General features: G+C 41.0%; 1 protein-coding gene across 1 annotated transcript; it reads right to left on the minus strand.

The window, feature by feature from the left end:
• Positions 1-6,454: 6,454 nt before the first annotated feature.
• Positions 6,455-10,832, minus strand: CLEC3A (C-type lectin domain family 3 member A). Its single transcript, XM_065416805.1, has 3 exons — positions 10,718-10,832; positions 8,246-8,329; positions 6,455-6,846 (listed from the first exon to the last, which is right to left on the minus strand). Exons 1-3 carry the CDS (start codon positions 10,830-10,832, stop codon positions 6,455-6,457), a joined length of 591 nt encoding a protein of 196 aa, XP_065272877.1.
• Between the last annotated feature and the right edge of the window lie 491 nt (positions 10,833-11,323).

Here is an 11,323-nt window from a genome sequence, read left to right on the forward strand (position 1 = left end):
ATCTTGGGTACTTTTACTGTAACTTACTTAAGAGTGGAAAACTATGTATCACATTGAACGCCCTCCAGCCCATGCAAAGGAACCAGCTGATTTCCAGGTCTGCCATCACAACTATTCACTAAGGAAAGTCATCAGTGGGAAATCACTAACTAACCAACCACCTACCATGCGCTGCTCTGACAGTGATCAAAACAAAGCGACCCTGGCTGCGTTCAGTGGAGACCATCATCATTTGTATTGTAGGGGCATCTGGGAGCCTCAAAAGAGATCAGGGCCCCATTATGTTAGGTGCTGTACAACCAGGTGCAAAGAGCAGGGACCATCAGAATTTGGAGTCAGGGGGAAGGCAGCAGAAGTGGAATTTGAAGGAAAAACATCAGTAGGATTACAGGTGGGGTTTGGGAATGCAAGGTATTAACGACTGGAGGGTCTGGTTAGGGGATGAATCAAGATCCATGGGTCATGTGACACATTCCATTATCAGGAGGGAGTATAAGCTGTTTGGAGCAAGGACAGTCTTTTTTTCCTTTGTTTGTACAGCACCTTGCACAATGAGGTCCTGATCTCTGACTGGGTTACCTAGGCAATACTAATAATTCATATGAAGATGACAGCCCCACATCCCAATCAATGAGTTCATACAATAGCAGACCCAAGCCCATCTTAAGTTCAAGCCTTAAGTTCTCTGTGGTCATGGGTTTCACAGGTCCTCAAAGCCATTATCAGTTATTATCATACTTGTTTGGTTTTCAGTCCTTGTCATATACTGTTAGCCAAACCTGTATTTTATTACATCAAAGCAAAAAATCATTTGAGGGAATTGGTAGCAGTGTGTGTGTATTTATGTAGCTATAGTCTGAAAATCTTTCTGGGTTTTACTAAGGAAAGGTAGACCTCTGCTGGAAGAAAGAAATACGGAGACTCCTGACATACACTATATCTGTATAAAATAAAATGCTGATGCAGATTACAGGTAGCCAACATTTTTCAAACAAAAACATGTTTTATTGGAAAATGGCCTGTTTTCAGAAATAACTTTTAATAAAATAATTGTTGACACTGTCAATTTTTTCACAAAAGAGGAGGCCTTTTTTTTTCTTCAATTTTTATCAAAACAATTATCAATATTTCTCATTTACCAAAGACCAATTTTTTAGTAAACACAAAATGTATAGAACTAGTTCATTAACATTTGCAATACAAATGGTGAGAATTTAAAAAAAACCCTCAAATATTTTGAAAAAAACAACTATTCATTGTTCCATTTCAAACATTTTGAAATGAAAACAACTTTGAAGTGATGATACGCATGATAAAACAGCAGCTAAAGTCTCAAAAGGCTGTACTCATTGTTTTGAACATAGAGAACAGAGGTTGTATGATCGCTACTTGACTTGAAAATAACTTTATAGTGTGTTCAATCTAATAATTTATTTGTATCATTTTGATTCTCTTTAACCAGGAACCAATATTTTCCTTGGTTTTTTATTTTTATTTTTTGTGTTAATTTATTTCACTAATAATCCAAGTGAAAGAAAAAGAGCTAATTAATGCCTTACAATTAATTGCACTTACAACCACAGATGTAGAAAAGTTGGCAAAAAATATTTTGTAAATGGTTAATTTCCTTCTGCCTGTCTGATCTCTAGTCTTTTTGTCAAAATGCTTACGTGGGTTCCATCCCAGTAGTGTCTGAGCACTTGGGACAAGAATTCTTCAACAAAGCTTTACTCTCTCTCTCTTTCAGAGTGAGTAGGATTTATGTCAGTGTTCCCAAACTGTGATTATTTACAGAGAAGTGTGATTTCCACTTTGCCATGATAACTTGTGGCTCAGTGTTGTTCATGCTGCTTACCAGATTGTCCCTCTTACCTTGAACCCAAGAGCAGTGCGTTGCTTTGGGAGCATTCTCCATTTCACTCACCATTCTGGGATAAAAGTGGAGCAACAGCACAGAAAGGCTACTTGGTTAGGAAATACATTCCCCTGTGAGGCTCTGATGAAGTCATTCAAGCCATCTGGGACAGGCTTGTTTCCTTATCAGGCATCAAACACCCATCCCCTAATGCTAAGTCACCCTGGCTTCATGCAGCGATATGATCACAGTTAGAGGAAAAGCAGGGGAATGTGGCAGTTTGTGCCTTGCTGGTGCACTCAGATCCTTTACTGGTGCCAGCTGGTCCCTGCATTAGGAGGCCATGCAAGCCCTCTTGGAGGGAGAGGAGCAAGGAGGTGAAACTGTGACTCTGTTTTCTGTGGAGAGAGGGCAATACTCACTTCTGTGCAATTGCTACATAGTATCTACAGGATGGGGTAGGCTGGGTGGAGGAGTGAGGGTGGGGGCAATGGAAGAAGATTGTCTGTGCTATTTAACAAGGTCCTTCTAGGACTTGCTAGTCACTACTGTCTAGATCCACAACTGCAAAGCTCCGTGCAGCTCATCAAGTGACCTATTTCATGGATGTGAGTGAATGGGGGGAGAGGAACATTTTTTGCTTTGGCCCAGTTACCGGCAATTGACTCTTACCATCACTCTGTTTCCTCCTCTCTCCCCCCTGCCCACTCTCAACTTCCTGCCAGCCATACCATTCTCTTTGCCCTGCCTTTTTCACCCCATCCTTCTGGTCTACTTCAGATATCCCAGTTATTAGACAAAGCATCTGGCTGGGAGTGTTAAGACCTAAGTCTGAGTCCCCCATACTGGCTGTAACTTTGTGAACTAATTAATTGGCACAGATGTCTGTTTGTTTAACAAAGTGTATGACATCTGCTGTATATGGAAAAATGTCCCCCAGTAGTGTCCATAACCAGTTTATATTGCTATTACTTAAAGTAAATGGATGAAAATTGAGTAGAAATAAAGAGTAACCCCCTTGGAATTCGGTAGGTAATTGTGCTACTGCACATGTGAATAGGTTTCCAAAACTGTGGTGAAATTACATGTTGAACATAATGTAGTTTCAGATATATTTATATAATTAACTAACCCAATGAACTGGCATATAAGAGGCCATATCAAACTACTGTAGGGCTCTCCATTTATTTAAATCACAGTTTAAAAACAAAACCAAACGGGGACCATAGCATCTGCTGAGCTTAATAGAGACAGATAGATCCTGATAGCCTGCTTTGCTCCCATAATTTAATTCAGAGGATGGCTAGCAGGGTGGACAGTTAAGCCTCTATTGCAGGTTCCTCATCTAGAGAAATAATTATTTCACCAATGAAGGTGCAGTAATAATAACTGTTCATGTATAAAATGGTTCTATATGTACAGGTACCATTGCCCACTATTGATGTGTGGCCATCTCTGGAATGGAAGGGGGCAGCTGTTTGCCAGTACATAGCAACACAGCAGCTAAAGATGAGGAGAAAAGCTTATCTGATTGAAAGTTCAGGAGAATTTAGTTAGCCAGAATCTAACTACCTACAGTGAAATCTGCCTACAGAACTCACTTACTCTCACTACTCTTGTGATAAGGGCTATGGACAGCAAAAGACTAGATGGGGTCAGGATTTTGGTGTAGCATCTCACCTGGAAGATGATCCCACAAACATGTCAGTTCCTTTACTGCCGTACTGGAATGCTGGATCAGTGAGAAGAGTGACCCCTATCAAAAATGACTACACCATTTCCTGCTGCAGCATCTTGCACCGACTTTGGTGGTCTCCCAGGCAGGTGCCAACCAGCCCTAATGGTGATTAGTTTTTGAGAAATTATGTGACCTTGGCCCTAGCTGGCTAGAGAAATCTGTGGGTGAGCAAACCATTTACCCAAAGGTATCACATTCCACTTACAAATACTAGTGATGGGCCCAACTGGAAGTGGAACCTTCATTCTGAGTCACCGACACCCAGCAGGGCAAGTAGGGTGGTACGGTCCAGTACACCGTACCAGCAAGATATTTATAGGTGGCACGGCATACCGGAAAGAAGAGCAGCAGAACACGACTGAATGAGCTGAATGGCCCCATGCCAGCAGCTCCTCTGGCACAGCTGTACCGCCCCAGCTGTACCGCCCCCAGCCCTTCCACACAGGGTCTCCTCCATCTGTACAGCAGCAGCCCTGCCGGAGGACAGGGCTGGGGAGGGTGGGGATGGGGCAGTACAGCCGTCGGAGGAGCTGCGGCCCCACTTTCTGCTCCTTTCCCTGCTGTGGTTCCGAAGACCCAGCGGGAGGAGGACAGAGCCCCCGCCTCCCCAGGTAAGGGGTGTGGATCATGGGAAGCGGACGGGAAGAGCATGGGGGCCCTGGGCGGGAGGGTGGGGAGCAGTCATATGGAGTGTCATGTGAGGTCACGTGCCCCCGTTTCCCCCCCCCCCCTCCTGCCCCCATACCGGTAAGAAATAGATTCCATTTGTACCACTGCTGACACCAGACCTGCTGCAATAGCTTTGGTTCTTAGTTGGAGCTGAAATCAGAAAGGGCCTATTTTCTGTATCTCTCATGTGACTTCAACAGCATCAAACTCAGCCCAAGATGGCAGAAATGTCACAAGAACAGTTGAACTCTTATGATTTCTATTATTTTGGCCCACAGTCTTGCAAGATTTTGGTGACATTAGACTCTGATCCTAGCCCAGATTTGGCTTTGAACATGAATCCAAGCCCTATCCTAAACCTAATCTGTGTCTAAACCCTGTCTTCTCAATGCATCTTGAGCAAAGCCCGCCTTAAGTACTCGATATTATGGAATAGCAGCTTCACTCAGATTTCTCTCAGCCTCAGTGTTGATGGAATTCTCTCTCATACAGGATGTATACACAATATTTACAGAACCACAATACATGTAACCTTGTACACTTTATCTTTGAAATGCTGATTGTACATGTCTTCATGTCTCAAAAAACAACAACAACCCACTAGTGAATTATATGTTTGATTTATTAGCAATTAAAATGTATTGTATAATTAAAAGGAAAACTAAGAGTTGACCTCCAAGTAACAGAATTCAGGTTCTAGGATGCAAGAGGTTATTTGCAAACTGCATTGTACATACCACTAAGATAAAGCATACTTGGGTGATGCAAAGCAAAGTATATGGCTGGCTTCTTTTTTTCTATCGTTTCCATTTCTCTAAAAGTATAGGATTTATTTACAGTTCTTTTGAAAGATTAAGAATAGCAAAAAATAAAGAGTGTTATTCCTCCACTTCCAAACATCAGGTGCTTAATTGGAATTTGCATGTAAACAAGTCAGTGCAGAAACACAAGGACAATATTTTCCAAATGACCAGTACATACAAAAGATTTCCACAGCTGGCGTTTCGTGAGGCTAGATTGTCTCCTGGATAATGAGGCTCATAGAGATGTAGGTAGGGGCAAAGAGTCCCTCTCTCTTTGTTCCACACTGGGGCTGTGTTAATTGCCATGCTGGTCCTCGGGTGGAGTGCAGAGGCTGTACCCTAGATAGTTCCCCTGAGGAGCAATTGAGAGGGGAGTGGGAAGGAGCAGGTGAAGCCATGGCTCTGCCCATCCCTATATGCCAGGTAATGGAGCGGGTTTGCTACTAGCATGTTGCACCCTGCAAAGGGGTGTCACAAATTACCTTCCCCCCCCATTACAACCAGGGAGCGCCACAAGGCAGTATGTCTTTGAGCATACTGCTCCTGCTGAGTGGTGTGCTTGTGCACTGCCCCTTATTATGGATGGCAAGCTGCAAGCATGACCTAGCCCTGATGTTGCACTTCAAAATGGGCAGAAGAACATTCCGAATGACATGCTTTACATTTAAAAGTAATAAAATCAATCTGAGTTGAAGCAAACATTTCTAGCTGGGCTGCTGTCTCGATCGCTAGTGGGAATATTTCCCCCACTTTCTAGGAATGTGTCATTTTTAACTCCATAATCTTTCAGAATAACATCAGCTTCTATTCATTTTTTTTCTTCCTTTAGATCAAAATCTTATCTCAGAGCTACATTGTTGAGCTCCAGCAGATGAATTCCATCCATTTGCAGAGGTTTATACACCCACTAAAGTTCTACTTAATAAGCTTCCATAGCCTCATGCTGGCAAATTTCACTCTCTAGTGAATGTTCTATGTGTGGAACTTTCATAAATATTGACCGGAGTTCTGCATGGGGTTCAAGCAAACACTAATCTATAGAGATATGTAGTGTGGGTCTGAAAGATGGATTTTGACTTTACGATGTTGATAACATGAACATCGGACTGTGAGTATATGGCAAAATATGATGCAATACATCTGAAAACAAAACGTACAGCATATGCGACAGTTGCATGGTGAGAGACCTCACTAAACACAACCTTTTTAGCAGTTGAATGGAAAATAAATTAATAAAGAAAATTCCTGCCTTAGGGCAAGGTTTGTGTATTGTGGGAGATGTGCATTTCAATAAGTATTTTCAATTCACCGTTGTAAGTAGGAGGAACTACTAACATGCAAAACCTGCATATTAATAACCAAATATTGGTGCAGCTAATGGGAATGGAATTACGGGATTAGAAATTCACAAATATATCTTTTGACAGTACGGCAGACTTCATCCCCCCACTTGCCTTGAGATGACTGGGAAAACAGGACACAGTTTTCACGCTTTCCCCCATTTGGTTGGGAGCGATCCCAGTTGAAATAGTTTAGAGCCATCCCATTGACATCAACAAATTTCCCTTCGTTTACCATGTCGGTGATACCCAGCCAAAAGTCTGCAACCCCTGGCAGACTTTTCTTGCCATAGTCTCGAAGGGAGTTGGTTTCATCATTATCTCTGGGGATAGCCAGTGTCCCTCCCTTGGCTATGCAGTCTTCATTGGCTTCATGGAAATGCTTGGCACCTTCAGATGCCAGGTAGCACTTCTTATGGATCTTTGTTCCACGAAGACAGACTGTGAATAGATATGGTTGAGCATGTTGATTAAGAAACGGAGTCACATATTAGAATAGGGTCTGGACCAGTTCTAGGAGCAGGCGAGCAGGGCAGCGCCACTCAGCTTTTGTTTTTTTATTTTGTGCATTTGGCTGCTCGTGTGCAGGTTTGTAGGGGTGGGGAGAGCACCAAGAACATTTTCCACCCTGGCTGGCAAAATGGCCAGGGCTGTTCCAGAACAGAGTTGACATTTTAGTGGGAGATTTTCAAAAGCCCCTAAGGGCCTACAAGTCCCACTGAAAGTCAACGTGACTTGTGATCTTAATTTCAGAAGGGGCTATTGAAAATCCCACCTCTATGCTTTTTATATTAATCTACTTGGGTCACCATTGTCAGCCTGGATCCAGCCAGGAACGTACAGTAATTTCCTCAGGATTATTTATGCTGTTGTTTGCGACCACACATACACACAAAGACGATGTAGGCCTGTTGTTTGTTTAACTTCTTTTTTTTTTTGTAAATAGTCCCTACTGCCAACTTTACACATTTGGCTTCACCTCATCGGGTTCATAATGTATGCTGAGGAGAAATGGATGTTTGTATTGTTGGCAGAGCTGGTTTAGTTGCCAGGAAGTAGGTGGATTCTTGGCTGCACGCCAAAGACAAGGATCTAAAGGTCTTTTCATACTTGTGACATTTAAGTGCCAAAGTAAAGCGTGTTATGCATTAGCTAAGTCTAGTCCCTAGTAAATAAATGGAAGACAGAAAGTGCTAAAGGGCTAGTTACAGTATGTCCTGGTCATCAGATATTGATTGGAAATTCATAATTCAAATCTCTGTTTGGGCAATTGATAGATAAATATTGCCACTGGCAGGATAACATACAGAGGACATAAAACTCTTTAGGGCTTCATTTCCAGTCACTTTTTCCACCATCCTCCTCCCTTCAAATGCTAATTTCAAGTGACCCAAGGTGATTTAAAACTAGAAATGCCTTTTCAAAGAGAGAGATTACATTCAATGCCTGATTTGCACAACAGTCTCATTTATTAAATCTTATTTATTTTTGGCTATGCTTCGCTATATGGTAATAGACCACGAGGTATGCCAGCATGGCTCTTCCAAAGTCCAGGTCATTGCTGGCTTCATCAAGTGGAAGATGTTGGCAACATCTCAGTGACATGTTGCTAAGGAATCCCACTTGTCAAAGAAGTATGATTCCTCATTGAACATTATAGTGGGGCAGGAAATGTTTGGTTTCACTGATAAAATGTTTAGTGACATTTAGTTGATTTAGTTGGGGATTGGTCCTGCTTTGAGCAGGGGGTTGGACTAGATGACCTCCTGAGGTCCCTTCCAACCCTGAGATTCTATGATTCTATTTCCTAGTAAAAACAGACTAATAAAACATGTTTTACCTGTCTGAAGTGCCTGCATTTCTTTCAGGGAGTTTACTTCTTGCCACAGCTTGTCAATCTGAGTCTTTAGATCACCGTCCTTTTCTTAAAAGAAAGAAAGAAAGAATGAATAAATATACACATTCAAGATGATCTTTAAGTCAGAAGCCCTGTTAAAATATCATGGGCTTCTGCATGTATGAGATTTGCATAACTCTTTAGTTGGGAGAAAATCATAGTAATTACAATGTTCAGAGACAATCAAAATGCTGTAATGCAATAAAATTAAGTAGCAATCATTTAAATGCCATAAAATCACAACATCAAAGCAATGCAATTCTAGTAATCATTATAAGCCAAACGAAATGTTCACCTGGGTCAGACTCAGTTCTCTGTGACACTAGTGCACCTTCTTCCATTGAAATCAGCGAGATTATACCAACACAAAATTTATGCAGGATGAGAATAAAGCAACAAATATTCATAAACAAATAAATTGCATATTTAACTACACTTCTACCCCGATATAACGCTGTCCTCGGGAGCCAAAAAATCTTACCCCATTATAGGTGAAACTGCGTTATATCAAACTTGCTTTGATCCGCCGGAGTGTGCAGTCCTGCCCCCCCCAGAGCGCTGCTTTACCGCGCTATATCCGAATTCGTGTTATATCAGGTTGCATTATATCAGGGTAGAGGTGTATTTTAAAATACATAGGTTTAGTAAAATTAATTTCCCAAGATTAAGTACAGAATAATATTAATATGACAGCTTGCTGTTTTGCTCATTGATTTCTACTGTATTTCATTTTGGTCTCTCTTTAGGTAAATACACATGAAATTCCAATGCACTCTCATGGTAGTTCACTTATTCCAACTTTTTAATGTGTTACTGAATTATAAATTCAGACTATTGCTTAGAGATCAGTCATTATTGTACTAGGGCTGCTGACGAGATTTGGTTTTGGCTGTACATTTGAGCCCTGGTCTACGCTAAATGGTTAGGTCAATGTAAGCTGCATTGCATCAACCTTGCTGTGGAAGTGTCTTCACTTAAATTTGGCTCCCCCCAACATAAGCGCCTCTCTACACCAATTTAGTAACACCACTTCTCCAAATGGGGTAGAGTCAAGGTCGATGAAATTAGGTCAATGCAGTGTCAATGTAGTCGCTGTGTTACTTCCGTCAACTTTTACTGACTTTCAAAAACCATCCCACAATTCCCTACACTGACAATTCAATTGGTACAAGAACTCCTGGTGAGGACACGCCCCGCTGACACAAGGAGCCAAGTGTGCACGAACACAAGCGATTGAATAACTATGGTGGCTGTATGCATATGTAAGTTAGATCGACATAATTTTGTAGTGTAGACATGGCCTAATTTAACTATTAGATAGGTTGGAGATGTTGAGAGTTTGTTTTCATGGAATTTTTGCTTTGAAAACTATATTTAGTGATTGGGCTACAACCTGCCTTATATACTTGTCTTGGTAAAAGAACCCCAAACAATCCCAAAAGATGCTATGGCAGACATTTTCAATTTTGGGTGTCTAAAGTTAGTCACCTAAATAAAAGAGGCCCGATGTTCAGATTTACTTTGCTACTGCACAAAAATGCACATGGGTTAAAATAGGAATCAGGGCTCCCAGATACCACTGTAATGAGCATGGTGTAAAACCCTCAAAACTAGACAGATAGATTCATGAGAAGGGGAAACAAAAGCCATACAGCCTCCCGGCTTTCAGAGTAGTGTGAGCATAGTAAGAAATGGACTTGTGTAAGCTGCTTACTTTTCACTGACTAACAAGTAAATATTCACCAGCTGTGTAATCTACATTATGCTTTCTAAAAAATGGGAAGTAAGTTTAAATTAAATACACACATTTCCCAACATTCAAGGTTTTTGTCTTTGCTCTGCATATGTTTAGTGGGAAACTATACTTTTCTCACCAATTCTTTCTGGCTTCGTTTGTCCATCATTGTACGACACTCCCTAAAGAACTAGAATTGAAGAATATCCTACAAATATCCCATTAAAAAGTTACAAAAACTTTCTAGGTCATGGAAAATAAATCTCAACAAAAATCCTTGGGAGTCTGTTAGTTTATTGAGCTTGTTTTGACCAGATGCACATGATATTCTATTCTTGGTGATATCCATTATATAATACAGAACTGAAGATCATGGGCCAAACTGCGATCTCATTTACAACTCAGAATCCCAAATAAAGTCAATGGAGCTGAGAGGACAGTATTTGGCTCTCTACCCTATATTTATGTAATACAGTTTAGCACATTACACTTCACTTTACTCATACTTGTAACCCAAATAACGTATACAGAATCTTCTCTCTAGACAGAGTAAATATAGGCACAAATACCCTTTGATAATACATTTTAAAAATGATATTAACCACCGGTTCAAATAATATTTAAGAGTATTGTAAATGCCCATGGTATATACCCTCCCTCCTCCAAATTAAACTGATTACCTTTCACTCTACGTTTACTGTGCTTTCTGGCTTTGAACTTGGAAGCCTGGCCAGTAGCTTGATCCAGCAGTAGTATGCTAATGAGGAGAAAAATTAGAAGTCCAGTTTGTGCCATGTCTCTTTTCAAAAGCTAATAAGAAGCTTCCAGAAAGTCTCTATAGCAGCTAAGAGAGCAAATCACACAGCCACAGCTCAATATGAACTGACTGAGGTCAGCTTTATGAAACTGTAGTGATAGAGTTGGCTGTACTCCTTGCTTACGAAATGTGTTTGATGCTTCAGCTGGCTTCAGCATAAGGTACCCCCTTGTTCTCATTCCTCCTCTTCAACTGATTTCAGCTGGAACAGATCCATTTTACAGAGCGTATACCAGAACTGAACAATTTATTTGTTTTGCTATTAGTGAACTCCATTTTTCAGGAGTAATATTTAAAACTTTGAGGATGAATGTCATGGAAAAACAAACGGGCGTTCAAAAAACACACATCCGTGCATTGTCACTTTCAAGGAGATACAGTCAGACTACTTACGTGAATGTCATAGAAGCATTTACCAACATCCCCATCCAGCTTCTTGAAAATGGGTCTGGCCTAAGCCAATTAAAGA

The sequence above is a fragment of the Emys orbicularis genome, chromosome 14 (assembly GCF_028017835.1).
Source record: "Emys orbicularis isolate rEmyOrb1 chromosome 14, rEmyOrb1.hap1, whole genome shotgun sequence".
Lineage (NCBI taxonomy): Eukaryota > Metazoa > Chordata > Testudines > Emydidae > Emys > Emys orbicularis.